Raw genomic sequence first — 18,417 nt, forward strand, 5'->3', positions numbered from 1 at the left:
TTAATATTATAATTCAAAACCAAACCGCAAAAGGACTACAATTTACCTCAAATAAAACTACAATGTTTTTACTACATAACCATCCGTCAACTGGCAGTTCCGGTGTGGTTGCTAGGAGAAAGCGTCTCCCTCATGGTTACGAGCAGAGTTAGCCAAACGGCTTCTGTTTATCCTACATCGTATATATTTCTGCACAATGGACATTAAAAGTACATCAGATATGTTCAGCGATTGTTTCACATGAAATTACTTTGCTGAGGTGAGTTTCATTATAATAATTCGACTACAAACTGATCAGAAAGCTAGCACGCTACCTTGCTTTCTTATTTATATACCTGTTTATGATGCGCTTTGTTATAAATAACGAAGACTGGGGCTAGTTGTCACACGGGAAATATTCGTTTGGCAAAAATGGTTTGATATTTATACTGGTTCATGAATTGTACCTTGTTTTATAATTTTTTTAAAAAATATATATATATTTTTTTACATTTTGCTGGGGAAAAAAATGAAATAAGTCACTGCAGACAAATGTTTGTTGATGTTTTTTTCTTTTTTTATATATGTATATGTTTTACACTGGCGGCCAAAAGTTTGGAATAATGTACAGATTTTGCTGTTTCGGAAGGAAATTGGTACTTTAATTCACTAAAGTGGCATTCACCTGATCACAAAGTATAGTCAGGACATTACTGATGTAAAAAACAGCACCATCACTATTTGAAAAAGTCATTTTTGATCAAACCTAGACATCAGCCTTCACTCCAACACCTTATCCTTGAGTAATCATGCTAAATTGATAATTTGGTACAAGAAAATCACTTGCCATTATATCAAACACAGTTGAAAGCTGTTTGGTTCATTAAATGAAGCTTAACATTGTCTTTGTGTTTGTTTTTGAGTTGCCACAGTATGTAAAAGACTGGCATGTCTTACGGTCAATATTAGGTCAAAAATGGCAAAATAGAAACAGCTTTCTCTAGAAACTCATCAGTCAATCATTGTTTTGAGGAATGAAGGCTATACAATGCTTGAAATTGCCAAAAAAACTGAAGATTTCATACAAAGGTGTACACTACAGTCTTCAAAGACAAAGCACAAGTGGCTCTAACAAGGACAGAAAGAGATGTGGAAGGCCAGATGTACAACTAAACCAGAGGATAAGTACATCAGTGTCTCTAGTTTGAGAAATAGACGCCTCACATGTCCTCAGCTGACAGCTTCATTGAATTCTACCCGCTTAACACCAGTTTCATGTACAACAGGAAAGAGAAGACTCAGGGGTGCAGGCCTTATGGGAAGAATTGCGAAGAAAAAGCCACTTTTGAAACAGAAAAACAAAAAGAAAAGGTTAGAGTGGGCAAAGAAACACAGACATTGGACAACAGATAATTGGAAAAGAGTGTTATGGATCTTAACCCCATTGAGCTTTTGTGGGATCAGCTAGACTGTACGGTGCGTGAAAAGTGCCTGACAAGACAGACACATCTATGGCAAGTGCTACAGGAAGTGTGGGGTGAAATGTCACCTGAGTATCTGGACAAACTGACAGCTAGAATGCCAAGGATCTGCAAAGCTGTTATTGATGCACGTGGAGGATTTTTTGAAGTAGTTTAATACGTTCTGAACATTTTTTTCAAATTGTAATTGTAATTTTTCACATTATTAATGTCCTGACTACACATTGTGATCAGTTGAATGCAACTTTGGTGAATAAAAGTACCAATTTATTTCCATAAGAGCAAAATCTGTACATCATTCCAAACTTTTGGCCGCCAGTATACATATGGCCTAGATCAGCATGCTTTTTTTTTTTTTTTTTTTTACTATTAAATGAAGTATTATTTAGTATTTAGTCATGACATTTTGTGCATTTATGATCTTGATATCATATATTAATGTTTTTTTTTTCTTCTCACAATCATAGTAAATCCATTCCTTATGTGCATATTATTTTGATGCAAATCATAATAATACGTCAATACTGTGGACAGGCAATTCTTTGTGGACTCAATGAACTCCAGAAAGTCTCAAAAGATGGGTGAGAATCTGGCAAGTGAAAGTGATCTGCTGTCAATGATCAGCGAGGTGAGCGTACAACACTTTTATTGGTGAATATGATATATATTTTTGATAATACTCTCACAAATGCAGGTTGATGATATCGATTTAAAACTTTATAGTATCTGAAGTTTGGTGAGTTTGAAGAGACATTGAAAGTCTTCAAGCAGGAAGTCAGACGCAAAGGAAAACCTGCCCTCAAAACTCCATCATCCTCACCCCGAGACTCCAAAAGCATCATCATTCACGTGAGAGTTTTCTGCTGTAATCATTCACAAATAACAGGAAGAGCAAACTTGTAGTGTGTGTGTGTGTGTGTGTGTGTGTGTGTGTAGGATTTAGAAAAAATATGTAATAAAAAAAAGGTATGATTTAAAGAAAAAAATAATATTTTATTATTCACTACCAGCTACTAGAGAAATTTGGTCCCACTTTATATTAGGTGTCTTTAACTACTATGTAATAACATTAAAATACAATGTACTTATTTTGTAACTACATATTGTTCCGCAAAATTCTCACAAGATTCACATTTGCTGCTACTGATGTTGAGGTACGGGTAGGTTTAGGGGTTGGGTTGGGTAGGGTTAATTAGGTCACGGTTAGGTTAGGGTTTATGTTTAGGGTTCAGGTTAACAGTGTAACTACAGATGTAATTACATTCAGGTATTTAAATGGTAGTACAATGCAACAACATGTATGTACATAATAAGTACATTGTAGTTAATGACACCTAATTTAAAGTGGGTCCAGAAATGTATGTATTTAGTTTCAATCAATCATTATGCTTACAATATCATTTGTAAAAATGATAAAAATGCAAAATAGAAACAAAAGATGCGGAGAAGCTTTTTCAATCGTAGTCTCAGACTTTTGGACCAAAATGACCCAATAACAAATGTTTTCTCTAGGATGATTTTGTCAGCTCATTTAATGATGGAGACTACAAGGTGTTCTTTGAGCTGTGGGCTAAACATTTTCCTCCAGAGATCCGAGATTTTGACCAAGTTGCCCAGAAACTTGAATTCCACCTACAGATTCATTTCACCATATATCCACTGAAGACACCTGTGGGAAATCGCGTAAGTGGATTTTATAACCGGAAAAGGTGATAAAATGACTTATAAAAAAAAAATACAAAAATAAAACATTCACACTCTCACTTTTTTTACATTCATTTTTTTAACATTGTCCAGCAGTATATGAACATGCATCACTGGAGATTTATGTCATTTTTTCTGAAAGTCATGAAAATTCTCTTTAATAGAATTCTATGATGGAAATTACTTTTTTAATGTTTTTGAAATAAATTGCTAATTTCATAGCTAACATTTTATGTATCCCAAATATGCACAATATATATATATATATATATATATATATATATATATATATATATATATATATATATATATATATATATATATATATATATTTGGGATACATAAAATCACAGCCCCTAATCACATCCTTCACAGTTTTAGCAATAAATGCGTTGAGTTAATATGTGTTATTAATAAACATTTTATACCCTTTCTTATATGCTGAAATTAGAACTTTCCTGACCCCTGACTTATAACAATCCTTTATATATCCTTTATCTTATTTATGTATATATTTTGGTTGGTTTATACGTATATTTTTTCTTCCTTCACCTGTACTTGTCTTTATGATTGTATTCATACATTGTTGATGTATCTTATTGAACATTTATATAGAAAAAAATCCATAGTTTTAGCACCATTTGTGGACTTTTCAGACAGTCATTTACCCACCATAGGCACATTTTCCAACTTATATCAATGTTAAATTAGCGATCTGGAATTATTTCACCGTGGCGCCATCTGACCAGCTTAAAGACGGGACGATCCCGTATTTTACGGGACGGGTGGCAACCCTAATATATATATATACACACATAATTTTTTGGCAAAATTAAAGCTTTATTGGAAATTACACCAAATACAAATATTCTGCTCACAAATTATATACATTGTTTTTTTTTTGTTTGTTTTTTTCAAACTTCACCTGTCTCATATTTCATTTCAAGAATATTTTATTTTGTTGACTTGGTTGAACAAGTACACTAACCTTTAAAAAAACTTAATTAAGGGCACAATTGTGTGGCGTGGTGGAAATAACGGCACAACTGTGGGAGTGTTGTAATTTTTGAAAAATTGATGGAAATGTTTTTCACACATTAAATATTGAAATGGTTTATTTTTATTTCATTCCTTATTTAGATTATTATAGTTTTAAACATGTGGCAATTTGTATTTTATAACTGATTTTCATGATTTAAAGGGATAGTTCACCTAAAAATTACAATTCTCTCATCATTTACTCACCCTCATGCCATCCCAGATGTGTATGATTTTTTTTCTTCTTCAGAACACAGATGAAGATTTTAAGAATACCTCAGCTCGGGGGTTTGGGTAGCTCAGCGAGTGTTGACGCTGGAGTTGCGAGTTCCAATCCAGGGCGTGCTGAGTGACTCCAGCCAGGTCCCCTAAGCAACCAAATTGGCCCGGTTGCTAAGGAGGTAGAGTCACATGGGGTAACCTCCTTATGGTCGCTATAATGTGGTTCTCACTTTCGGTGGGGCGCGTGGTGAGTTGTGCGTGGATGCCGCGGAGAATAGCGTGAAGCCCCACATGCTCTATGTCTCCGTGTTAATGCGCTTAACAAGCCACGTGATAAGATGCGCGGATTGACGGTCTCAGATGCGGAGGCAACTGAGATTCGTCCTCCTCCACCCGGATTGAGGCGAGTCACTACGCCACAGTGAGTACTTAGAGCGCATTGGGAATTGGGCATTCCAAATTGGGGAGAAAAAAAGAAAAAAGAATACCTCAGCTCTGTAGGTCCATACATTGCAAATGAATGGTGGCCGGAACGTTGGAGGTCCAAAAGCACATAAAGGCAGTATAAAAGTAATCCAAATGACTCCAGTGGTTAAATCCATATCTTCAGAAGTGATATGATAGGTGTTGGTGAGAAACAAATCAATATTTAAGTCCTTTTTTTACTATAAATTCTCCTCCCTACCCAGTAGGTGGCGATATGGACAAAGAATGTGAATTGCTAAAAACAAAAGAAGAAGAATGTGAAAGTAAAAGTGCAGATTTATAATTAAAAAAGGACTTAATTATTGATTTGTTTCTCACTCACACCTATCAGATCGCTTCAGAAGACATTGATTAAACCACTGGAGTCATATGGATTACTTTTATGCTGCCTTCATGTGCTTTTTGAAAGTTCTGGCCACCATTCTCTTGCATTGTGAGACCCTACAGAGCTGAAATATTTTTCTAAAAATCGTCGTTTGTGTTTGGCAGAAGAAAGAAAGTCAAACACATCTGGGATGGCATGAGAGTGAGTAAATGATGAGAGAATTTACATTTTTGGGTGAAATTATCCTTTAATATTGAAAGTCTGGGTCTGGGACAAATCTATAAATAAAACACATTTGAAAAGTACCCAAATAAATGACAAAGGACTGGTAATAAGTTTCCAAGTCAGTTTTAATGTGATCTTCATATAACAAAAATTAAAAAAGTCGAAATCTGTTTGTTTTAATAAAAATCCAGTGACATGAAATTGCCAGTAGTTCTGTTTAACCAACAGATGTCCCCACAAGATAAAATATTCAAGCCTCCAAACCTCTCGTTCAGTTAAATACATAAGCAAAAACAATATTAAGATGGCACTAGCCTTTTAGTTCAGTATTTTCAATTTTTAAACCTCAGTTTTAATTGTAAATTAATTATTTATTGCAGGATAAAGCAGAGTTTGACAACAGGATCCATCATTTCAAACATTACCTGGAGACCAGAGGAGCAGCATTGTGTCAGACCACAGAATTCCTGCCGTTTTATGCCCTGCCCTTTGTGCCCAATCCCATGCTGCATCCGTCATTCCAGGAGCTTTTCCAGGTACTTCCTTTGCCCCCTTTTTAAATCTAGACTAAACTGCCTCATTGTTTCCATTATAGCGCAGTTTATTGAAACATATTGTGATATAATTCTGTATGGTAAACCTCAAATAAACTGAGCACTAATTGCTCGATGGAAATAGCAGAAGATGTCTTCATGTATTGTCAATTATTGTAGAACTCCTGGATGCCAGAGTTGAGGGAAAGGCTTGAGAAGTTTCTTTCAACAACGCTAAAATCTTTGAACGCACCAAGGCTTCTGACATTATATGTATCCTTTCATCTCGTTCCAAGCCTGTATCATTTTCATTATAATTTCCCTGCTGAAAGATACCTCTTAAACCAGCCCAATATGGAATCAAGCTGGTTTCCAGTGCTCTGGCTGGTCTGTTTTGCTATTTTTGGCACATGTAAACTGGTCAGGCTGGTAGACTAGATGGTTAAGAGGGCAAAACCCTAACTACACTACTGAAAAACCTATTAAAAAATCCAGGAAATGCTATGTCTTGTCATTCCCCATGTTTTAAAATAGTTTTACGTAAAACCTTAAAGCAGTTGAATATTACATATTGGAATTTATGACATCAAACAATAGCGGCATTACAAAAAACTCAGCATATGTGCTTCCTTACTTTCCTATCGATGTCAAGACATTTCTCCAAATACAGGAAAGCCTGAGGATTATGATTATATAAGAGTTACAGATTGCATGGAACAAACAAATGGTTAAATTCTTTGTGCATTGTCAAGAAATGGACATGAACCAATGTTGTGTCAGAACAATGGTCAGCAGATTGTGAAAATGTGTTCTATAAATGTTGTATTTAATGAGCAAACTGGGACGTCTTTGCTTGATGTTGCTTGAGGGCCAGAACAAATAACTGACATTAATCCTCCGAGATGACAAATGATTCGTTCACATGGCTCCTTAACAACAGTTAACCAGAGAGAAGGCGGAAAAGGCAACAAAGGTAAAGTAGTCTGAAGTATCTCATAGAAAATTGACCGGCCATGAAACAGTATGTTCTATTATTTATTTATCTTTAAAATTTGCCTCTGATAATTTGAATAATTTGTATTTTTTAATGTGAAAACAGTGTAGGCCATTATGTTACATGCACCATCTCCTACCAGCTACTGCACCTGATAAAAATTTGTTCCTCATATTTTCATTTTGGTGGCTTTATGCAAGGAATATTCCACATATGTGCAACGCAAGCCCATTTGACATTTAATTACGTATATGCAGAATATGCATTATAGACATTTACACTTCTTTTCAATAAATGTTTTTTCAAAAAATAATATACAAAATTTTAACCAAGCACAAGTTGCTTATATTCAGCAAATACTATTTTTTAAATATCAGTAACAATATAATTATTACGGTCACTTTTACTTTATTAAAATAAGCTGTCATTTATCCCAACACAAGAGTCACTTTTCGAGCAAGTCCTCCACCATTTTAAATGGATCGATATAAACATTTGAAACCCCTTGTTTCACAAATAACCACTAGATGATGCCATAAACATGTGAAACTTACATACCATAGTTTGATTGGCACATCAGCTTGAACAGAGAGTGAAACTGGAGCTATCAAACGTTGTGTATCATATCTGATACACACGGCGTTATAGGGTTAATTTCAGCAGTGCAATTACTACTAGTGAAAATGCTAACTTTTGATATCAGTTAATTCTCTATCAAAAATTACGTAATTTCTCTTGGAAATACCCATTCTAGATATGAAAAATGGAATTTCATCTAGTAAAAAACATAATTTTTTATATCACTAGTAAAATTTCACAATGATCTGTCATTCACTCCTGTTCAAAATGCACTTACAAATATCTATTTACTGTAAAAAAATGTCTGTAATTTTAAAATGTAAAAATGCTACAGTAAAATACTGTTAATTGATAAACGTGTAGTTACCTTAACATATAAGGAAAACAATGATAAAATATTGAACCAGACAATAAATGTAGTTTGAAGGTAAAATATTATTTATTTTTTTATTTTTTTATGTAAAAAGTATGATTTACTATATAATAGAGCTGTTCAGCCGTGACATCAATTTGTAGGCGAACCCGGAAGTCTGATTCACCATGGGTTCCCTCTGGATTTTCCTATGGGTTTTTGTAATGGGGTTTTAGAACTTATGAGTTAAATAAGGTATGTGATAAACATTACTTGATGAAACGTGGACATTTTGTTCTACAACATAAATTGCACACTTTCATTCCTCAAATGTGAATTTTGAAACTGACAGTGTGTTTAATTTTTTAATTTTTTTTAAAGTATGTAATTCAATACAGCTTCAAAATTCACATTTGAGGTATGACTGTGTGTAATTTATGTTGTAGAACAAAACGTCCACATATCATCAAGTAATGTTTACCACAGACCTTATTTAACTCATAAGTTCTAAAACATAGGTAAATCCAGGGAACCCATGGCGAATTCTCTTCCGGGTTTTTTGACTATAAGCTGAACAACTCTATTAATGGTAAAAATCTATAATTATAATTTATTAATCACACATTTGCACATATACAGTGAAATTCTTTTTTTCACATATCCCAGCTAAGCTGGGGTCAGAGTGCAGGGTCAGCCATGATACGGTGCCCCTGGAGCAGATAGGGTCAAGGGCCTTGCTCAAGGGCCCAACAGTGGCATCTTGGCTGTGCTGGGGCTTGAACCCCCGACCTTCTGATCAGTAACCCAGAGCCTTAACCGCTGAGCCACCACTGCCCAAAAATTATATGTTATGTTTATAATCAGGCGTTCCCAGAAGTCCCTGCGTGACCCATAACATTTCATTATATTTTACTGGAATAGTTTTGTTTTAATAAATAGTTCCAGAAGGTTAGTATATAAAGTTTATATTATTTTAGAATATAAACAGAAGTGAACTGTAAATTATAAAGGCATAAAAATTACATAACGTAAAGCCTGAAATATGGTCACTGTACATAAATATTTTTACATACAATTTCTGGTAACCCCAGCTGCTGGTATTTTACCTTAAATCAAATTGTAAAATGTTTTATTTTTTTATTTTTTTACATTGATTAGATAAACATCAAAATACACAAATCTGCTATGTACGTCTTACCTGATACCAAGGAATGTTTGTTAATGGCCATTCCTGATATCAACAACTAAATTACAACTAGTAAAAATGTAGATTTGTGATATCTGTAATTTGGTTTTCACTAGTGACAATGTTAATTTCACATGTGTGTAATGTGATTGTAACAAGAAAGCCTTTTACTATATCTTTAATTATTCTTCATTTTATTGATATCTGAAATTAGCATTGCCTCTTGTAAAAAAACAAAAAAATCTAGATATAAATTATTTTATTTTATTTTGTAGTTGTAACTCAATTGTTGATATCAGAAAAGGACATTTGCACTAGTAATGATGTAATTATCTATATATATATATATAATTTTTACTAGTAAGGACATAGCTAATATGTGTATTTGGTATTTTAAGTAGTAAGAAATTAATTATAGATATCTGTAATTGCAATTTTAACAGGAGTGAAAGAATGACAGATAATTGTGAAATTCTACTAGTGAAAATGCTGTTACAGATATTTAAAAAATGGCTTTTACTATTTGTAAAAGCCATTTATTATAAAATAAAAAAAATTGTGCAAACATTTTAACATTGCTGTTTTCAAAAATGTGCATTTTTATTAGTAGTAATTCTACTGGTAGGAATTTATGTAGTTAACAAAAACATGATATATTTTAGCTTCTTCAAAGAATTCACTCTTTATTTAGATTCCAGCTCTGCACACTCCAGTCATTTTCTCAATCAACTCCTTGAGGTGCATCCTGAGATGCTTTTAAAAGAGAATTGAATGGATTTCCATGTATGGACACTTGTTGACTGCTTTTCCTCAGAGGCTTAGTCACCCAGAAATGAAGGTCATGAGAAACAAAACAAAGCAAAAAAATCAGTTTAGTGTGTTCAAACTTTTGACTGGTAGTGTACATTGGCAAATACACAAAATGCCAGTCGCTTGATACTCGCTAAAGTCACATATGAACATTAATTTTGGACCCTGATTGAACGTAAGGCCACAGCCATGCCTAAAATTAACTTTCCCTATCGTGACAATGTGGCTCTTTTGCATCGTGCAGCGAAGCTAACCATGTATTTGACTGCTTGTTTGTGTGTTTTTTTGGGTCACGTAGAGATGATTCAGCAAATGCAACTCCATCTGGCCGAGGCGGAAAGGAAATCTGCTAGCTACATGAGGAGATTCGCTAAAATGCAGGCCGACCATCACAACCTCATCGGAGTCACAGCCGAGCTGGTTGATTCACTGGAGGCTACAGTCCATGGAAAGATGGCAAGCAAACATCAACTCCTAAGTTACACCCCCAATCACTTAAGATATATTTTCCTCTGTGATCTGATAATTCATGCATCAGAGGGTTAAACACAGATTTTTGACACCTGACAACCTTCCTCCCAGTATACTCAAGGGAAAGTCACTGTTTTGGCAGATCTCCCCAGAGTACCTGCAGGGCATGTGTGTGCGGCTCTTCAACGGTCACATGAGACAAAGTGCTGCTCAGAGTATAGACTTCACCAGACCCGGCACTGTGAGTCACTGGACATGTCTTTGGTCTTTCTGCTCATACACATGGGGTTTCATTAAACCAGATGGGAATAGAATTCTTAAATATAAGTACTTAAAATATATAAATTCCCAGCCTTGTCTTAATCTCACAAAGTGGCAATACTTCTCTTAAAATGATTTGCATTTTAGGATGTGTTCACACTGCACCCATATCTGAATTTGTTTCTCAAATCCAGGCCCTGTTTCCTCATTACAATGGTGCTTTGGTCTTCAAGGAATAGTTTGACCAAACATGAAATTGTTTGTCATTATTTATTCACCCTCATGTTGTTCCAAACATATATGACATTCTTGCTATTGTGGAACACAGGAGGAATATTCTGGACACTCTTCTACATATAATGAACAAACTGAAATAAAGTTGTTGTTCACTGAAAATTGTTCCTTGCGCTGAAGCTCTTGCCTCCCAAATGACGTAGAAAAAAAACCTTGAAATCCGATCTTATCAATTAGACTTGAAACATTAATGAATATGAATGTGATTTGGATAAGATTTGCATACATGTCAAGCAAACAACTAATCAAGCAAAATCGAAAATCTTAAAGCCTTTGAAAAAAACACATTTTCATAATCTGTCCCTTTTAACATGTATTCATTGTAAATGTTCAGTTGCTATAGGATTATTTTAAATCAAATAAAAAAATATAATTCAAAAACGTCCTTTGAAGTTTTGATTTTGTTAATATTATTATATTTTTTTTTAAGACAGATAAATCTAAATGATGATGAAAGCCATAATATTAAATGTCATGGAACAAATATACTGAGTAATCCATTATTTTGTAGAGGGGGATCAAAATGTCAATTTTCACCTATATTTTGGAGCAAAACTACAAAAAAAAAAAAATGTCCTTAGAAAGGTGGCAGCAACATTATTTTATTTTTACATAGGTAGGTCTGTTACTAAGGTTATTAAGACATGCAGGTCTGTTACTAAAATCAGTTGACTTCAGCACCCCTTGTTGCTTTATACACCAGTCGTTCGAGTCCAGACATTGGAGAGAGAAAAAAAATGGCAGAGGCTATTTGCACTAAGTGATAGATGCTGTTTACACTTAGTGCAAATAGAGATAGATGCTATTTACACAAAGTGTAACCGAAAGCATCTTCTTTAAGTGCAAATAGTGTTATATGCTAGTGGTGGATACAATTTACACCCCTAATTAACCCTAAATAAGCTCAGATCAGCAGGTCTGCCGAGAAAAATATTATTATCAAAAATATTAATAACAGTCTTGACCAACACAAAATTAGTATTATTTTAAAGCTTAGAAGCTGTATTTTACAATGTATGTAGACATTATGACCAAAACTGAACAAGTGCTTTGAAATTTGCAGATAAATCAGAATAAAATTTTGATCATTTATTAATAATTTTGCACTGTACATATTATCGTAATTGGTAAAAACATCAAACTGATCAAATAGCCATGTGTCATATGCAGCCTATTTATTTTACTCACAGACAAAAATATAGCGAGTAATAGCTAAGTACAGTATATGTCTTTGACATACATGTTACATGTAGTCAGGTGTTGCTTATAAGCCATGTATTCACTTATAACTACACGAAAAATAAACTGAACTTAAAATAACACATTACTTAAAGGAGGGGATTCCCATTAAAATGAGCCCACACACAATGTAATCGGATGCATAGATCATTAGATATTCCATACAAAGCACAATGTGCACACAGCACATAATATGCTATCTGGCTAAAAACACATTAGCTTTCCTGCATCAGATGACTGCATTGGGAAAGATGTAGTACATTGTCCAGTGTCATGGAATGCTAAACCAATCGTATAAGGATTCAGATTGTTGCAACCAGAAGTGAAAGTCATTCAAATGTGGGCAGAGAGGATTGTTCACTCTAATTACTTATGGCCATCAAGAGATGGCACCAAGTGCATGACACAGTTTCAGTGAGGCTCAAATGACACAGAATGGAACTCTGTGTGCATGCTTTGGAGAGAGAGCATGCCTTTAGTCATTGTTGTATTTTCTATGTAATTAGTTCTTATGTACAATTATGTTTTATTATTTATAAAGGCAATAACATTTATAAACTTTTTTTTTTTATTTTTTTTTTTTTTTTTATTGATAGCATTTAATATTTTGGCTTTCATCATCATTTAAGTTTAACTTTAACCAAATAAATAAATAAATAAAAAAGGATCAAAATTGAAATTTTGAGCTGGTGACCGCAGGTTGAGTTGACCCTATATTAATGACCCTATAATGATTATTTAAATAAAAGCAAGCAAAATCTAACACGAACGTAACTACAGGATGATGACTTTGAAGAAGCTCAAAAGCAGTTCTGATTGGTTTAATTAATAATAGTTTTGATGACTTTTTTATTATTTGAAAATTTGAAAATTGTAGCTAATTATGAGTAGGTGTGTCCAGGCTTTTGCCTATAAAACCCAACAAGTCCACTGTGGACTGGCACAAACTGGTCCGCATACTGGCTGGATATTCTGACATTCCCTAAATTGTTCCAGTATTTACATGCTTTTGACACAAGTGTGTCCTCAATCATATCTTCTTGTGTGTTTGTGTGTGTCTGACCAACTGTTCATGAAGGGATATTACTCTATGAGTCCTTATGATGATGGATATCTAAGTTGCTGAATGTTTCATCGTCTTTCTGCCTGTATAACCACCAGCCCTGCCTGTCTTCTTCCTCTTTTACATTTGTCCCTTTGTATTATGTCTCAAAACCCTTTAGTTCATCTAGTTCCCATTAGATTGCCCTAGTTTCATGGGCGTCTCCTTGTTCGGTATAAGAGTGCTCCACTTTGTCTGACATTGAAGCTGAATCCCACCAGATGCACCTCTTACTGATTACTTTAAAAGACTACTTACAGTTCTTGTCTTGCTTGTTTCTAGTTCTTCTCTCTAGAGGGGACTATATACAACCAAATTCATGACTGCAATGCCTTAAAAATGAAGCAACAAAGGCATGTATAGCTTATTGTAATGTATTAAAGGGGTCAAAGCAAATTAACCTTGATCTTTTAAAATAAGAGTGTTATGAAAACATACTTTTTGTACTTGTTCAAGTATTTTTGTCTCGTTTTCCAGTAATAAATATGTAAATGTCCTTAAACAAGATACATTTACTTCAGAAGCAAAACTGCATGTTAAGGCTTTAATTTTTCAAAGAATATATTTATTTAGTTTATTTATTGTTTTTAGTTAAAGGGGTCATGAAATGCTCTTTTTTTATATATATAGTTTTATCTTCCCTGAGGTCCACTGATAAAGCTGTCCTAATTTAGTAATATATGATCATTTTCTACCCTGTCTCTAGCCCTCTAGTCTCTAGTCTGAAACACTCAGTTTTGGCCTAAGCGCCTCCTTAAAACTTTAACATAAACGCCCACATTTATGATTGGCTAACACCGTGCAGCCCCTCGAAATCAGCCATATTTGAAACTTAATCAGAAGAGTATGAACAAGCTCCACAACATTATAAAACTAAATTTCAGGGGTTACACATAACGCACATCCAACACATTGCATCCGAATATATTTAACTGTTCATCTCAAGCACAACTGTTAACACTCACACCCTGTCTACACCGGACGTGAGTGTCACGTTGCATCAAAAACATAAGAACCCATTATAATCAATAATGCTGTCTACTATGGAAGTGTCTGTTGCGGCGCTTCAAAGACATTTGTCTGTGCATGTTTAAATACAAAAATTATTGAAAATTGTCCAGATGGGTCCCCTTTGGTTTTCAGGAATAGTTATACCACTGTAGGCCTTGTTTGTCCTTCTCTCTCAGTTGATGAACTGAAGCACCAGTAGGCGGGGCCAGGGAGGCATTGATGTTTCTTCGCTGTTGTGGCAGTCATGAAATAATGTACCCCTAGTGACGTAGGGTAGTCGCGGTAGTAGAGAACGAGGCATTTATGCAGCTTTGTTTCAAGAAATGCTTTTATTGCATTGGGGATTAAGTTTTGAGTTCTGAAATATACAGTATGCTTTTATAGTAGAAAGACCTCTAATATGTCAAAATATCAAGGAAAATTTGATTCCTCATGACATGACCCCTTTAATTTTTCTTACCAAACAGGCTTTTTTTTTTTTTTTTTTGTATGCACAAATGTTACTAAAATGTATGAGATTTACACTTTAAAGAAGTGGAGGGGAAAAAAACTGTTGCATTTTGAGGATGCAGTGGGGTCATTTTTAAATCAAGTGGTAATAACACTGGACCCGCCTCTCTGAAATTCTGATTGGTCAGTCGATTCCTACATCAGAGTGTATTGCGGCAAAATGTTGATTACCACAAAAAAAAATTCCACTTGTCCCTCATCCTTAAAAAAAGCCAAAATCACAATTGCGGTAAGGCACCTACAATGGAAGTAAATGGGGCCAGTCCATAAACTGGCCAGTCCACACTATTTGAAAAGTATAACCACAACACGTAAACATTCTACATGTTAACATGATTTTAGTGTGATAAAAATAAGGGATTTACCTGTGTAACGGCATTTACCAGACTACAAGGTTTACTGGTGTTTCGTTGTTATGTCAAAAAGTTTTAATATTAATTATAACATTACACAGATATGGTTAGTGAGTGATTTTATCACACTATAATCATGTTAACACATATAATGTTATATCTTGTGTCTATACTTTTGAAATAGTGTGTATTTTACCTTTTAGGGGGACTGGGCCCATTCACCATTGTAAGTGCCTTACTGTAACAATGATGTTTTCTTTTTTTTTTCTTTTTTTGTTTTTTATAAACGAGGGACAAGTCAAGATTATTTGTTGTGGTAATCAACATTATTCCAAAAATGCCATTGATTAAGCTTAATTTGTATTCAACCTGGAACATTCTTTTAGCTTAAGTACATACATTTAGATGTTAAATTAAGCATTTGGTACAATGTTCTTATCGTGTACATACGTGTCATTACATTGTACTTTTATTTAAAGCGTAACCCTACCCATACCCCAATCTTAGTAGCAGCAAATGCAAATCGAGTTTGTTTCGCAGAACAAAATATATATGCAAAATGTGTATATTGAGTCAAATGCTTTTTATGCATAATGCGTAATTAGTACATATTAGTTTTGTTGCAAAAAAAAAAAACCTTGTCTAACATCTAACACCTAAGTGGACCAATAAAGCCCTGCCCATATGACCAAACCCTGGACTGCAACAGGATACACTTATTATGTGCAAACCTAAGTTATTGTGAAAGCCATATACACAGACGGACAGCAAATATCATAAGCAAACATTTATTTGCCAAACTTGAAATTGTTCACATACGTAACTTTGCCCTGTCGACAATTCTCAAACAAGTTTGAAGTTAAACCAGTGTAGTGTGAACATACATTCAGACAAGGATGTTTAAATATGACATCAAAAGATGCCCTCATTCAGCCATATCCTGCAAAAGAAGTCAACCAAAATAAAATCAACATGCCTCATTTTACACATAATACAATATCCTTCACCTGTTCTTACACAGTCCGTCTTGTCTCGAGGTTCTGTGTAACCCTCCCCACTGAAAAGCTTCTAATTGTATCATTGAGATGCCAGAATTTGCCGCAGTTATTGGCTCTGCAGGAAACTAGATCCCGCAGGTGCAATGCTATAATGACCGTAGGGAATTCCTCGCACTAACCCCCCTCCCACCCCACCCCCCCTGGAACTTTCCTGCTTTACAGACAGGTCATTTATTGCATGAAAATGTAAACATCGCCCCACAGTTTTGCATGTGCTCACAAGTGTCGTAGAATGCATGTTAGTGTATAACTGCAATAACAGCTCATGCAGTGGTTTGTTTGTATTAAGCTAGACATTTGTAGAATAACCATCTAACATTAAATCAACACACATGCATTTAGAAGTCAATGTATCAACTTACAGATCCAAGTCATACATCTGTAATGATTTTAGTCACGAGCAGGCCTAGACGGAATCTGCAGATTTAATTTTTTGTATTATCTGCGCTAATGTTGGGAAAAAAATCTGTGTAATTCTGCAAAATGGATTTAAAGGTACACTACGGAATTCTGGGCTCTCTATCGAAATCTGGTATTGATACATGCCAGTATGACGTAAACGAGCAAAGACAAATGACTGAAGAGTGAAATTTCTCGCCAAATCAAACCTGACAGCTCTGAATGTTAAATCATTATTGTAGGCTTACGTAGTAAATCGTGGGAAGATTTGGCAGGAAATGTCAGGCTTCCTTCATTCGTACATGCATATTTACATTATGCCCGTAAATATGCAAGGATGAATTATGAAAGCCTAAAATTTTTCCCTAAATGAAGCCCGACAGCTTTGAATGCGAAATCATTATATTAGGCTTATCATAGTGAATCGTTGAAAAATATTTTGGCAAGAATTTTTATGCTTACGTCATTCTCACATGCATATTTAAGCCATGTCCGTAAACATGCAGGGACGAATGATGGAAGCCTGAAATCTTCCACCAAATCAAACCCAACAGCTCTGAATGTAAAATCATTATTGTAAGTGTACCATACTGAATCTGGATTTGGCAGGAAATTTCAGGCTTCCGTCATTCATCCTCGACAAATAATGGAAGCCTGAAGATTCTCCGCTAATCAAACCCAACAGCTCTGAAATCATTATTGAAGGCTTACTGTAGTGAATTGGGGAAAGATTTGGTAGGAAATTGTATGCTTCTGTCATTCGAATACGCATATTTACGGCATGTCCATAAACACGCAAGGATGAATAATTGAATAACGAACTGAATCCTGAAATTTTACCCCAAATCAAACTCGATTGCTATGAATGTGAAATCATTGTTGTAGGCTTACCGTAGTGAATCGGGTTAAGATTTGGCAGCATATTTCAGAATTCCATTGTTCGTCCTGCATGTTTACACCATGTCCATAAACACGTGAGTACGAATAATTGAATAACGAACTTTCTAGAAAATCAAACCCGAGAGCTTTGAATGTGAAATCATTATTGTAGCTTTGCTGTAATGAATCGGGGTAAGATTTGATGAAAAATGTCTGCTTCTGTCATTTGTACATGCATATATACGGCATGTATGTAAACATGCAAGGACAATGACAGAATCCTGAAATTTCCCTCCAAATCAAACCTGACAGTTCTGAATATAAAATCATTATTGTGGGCTTACCGTAGTGCATCATGGTAAGATTTGGTGGAAAATATCAGGCTTTCATCACTCGTACATGCATATTTAGGCCATGTCCGTAAACACGCTAGGACGAATAATAGAAGCCTGAAATTGACCGGCAAATCAAACCCGACATCTCTGATTGTAAAATCATTATTGTAGGCTTACCATAGTGAATCATGGTAAGATTTGGTGGAAAATGTGAGGGTTTCATTATTCGTACATGCATATTTAGGCCATGTCCGTAAACACTCGTGGACGAATGACGGTAGCCTGAAATCTTCCACCAAATCAAACCCAACAGCTCTTAATGTAAAATATTATTGAAGGCGTACCATGCTGAATCTGGGTAAGATTTGGCAGGATATTTCTGGCTTCTGTCTTTCATCCTTGCATGTTTACGCCATGTCCGTAAACACGCGAGGATGAATAATGGAAGCCTGAAATTTCCTGGCAAATCAAACCTGACAGCCCTGAATGTAAAATCATTATTGTAAGCTTACCTTAGTGAATTGGGGTAAGATTTGGTGGAAAATTTCAGGCTTTCATCATTCATACATGTAGTATATATACCCCATATCC

General features: G+C 34.9%; 1 protein-coding gene across 3 annotated transcripts in view; it reads left to right on the forward strand.

Annotated features, from left to right (window-relative positions):
• The first annotated feature begins 111 nt into the window (after positions 1–111).
• LOC127438135 (lisH domain-containing protein ARMC9-like) overlaps positions 112–18,417 on the forward strand; it is an 84,453-nt gene continuing 66,147 nt past the window's right edge. Inside the window, exons 1-9 of one of the 3 annotated variants that reach the window (XM_051693463.1) lie at positions 112–259; positions 1,978–2,088; positions 2,184–2,309; positions 2,973–3,143; positions 5,841–5,996; positions 6,174–6,266; positions 6,942–6,966; positions 10,213–10,370; positions 10,528–10,626. In XM_051693463.1, coding sequence (XP_051549423.1) covers positions 2,014–2,088; positions 2,184–2,309; positions 2,973–3,143; positions 5,841–5,996; positions 6,174–6,266; positions 6,942–6,966; positions 10,213–10,370; positions 10,528–10,626 — 903 coding nt within the window. In that variant the 5' untranslated portion in view covers positions 112–259; positions 1,978–2,013. Of the gene's footprint in view, positions 260–1,927; positions 2,089–2,183; positions 2,310–2,972; positions 3,144–5,840; positions 5,997–6,173; positions 6,267–6,941; positions 6,967–10,212; positions 10,371–10,527; positions 10,627–18,417 lie in introns of all 3 variants that reach the window. The other 2 variants (XM_051693461.1, XM_051693462.1) reach the window with 2 other exon arrangements.

This window comes from Myxocyprinus asiaticus, chromosome 49, assembly GCF_019703515.2.
Source record: "Myxocyprinus asiaticus isolate MX2 ecotype Aquarium Trade chromosome 49, UBuf_Myxa_2, whole genome shotgun sequence".
Classification (NCBI taxonomy): domain Eukaryota; kingdom Metazoa; phylum Chordata; class Actinopteri; order Cypriniformes; family Catostomidae; genus Myxocyprinus; species Myxocyprinus asiaticus.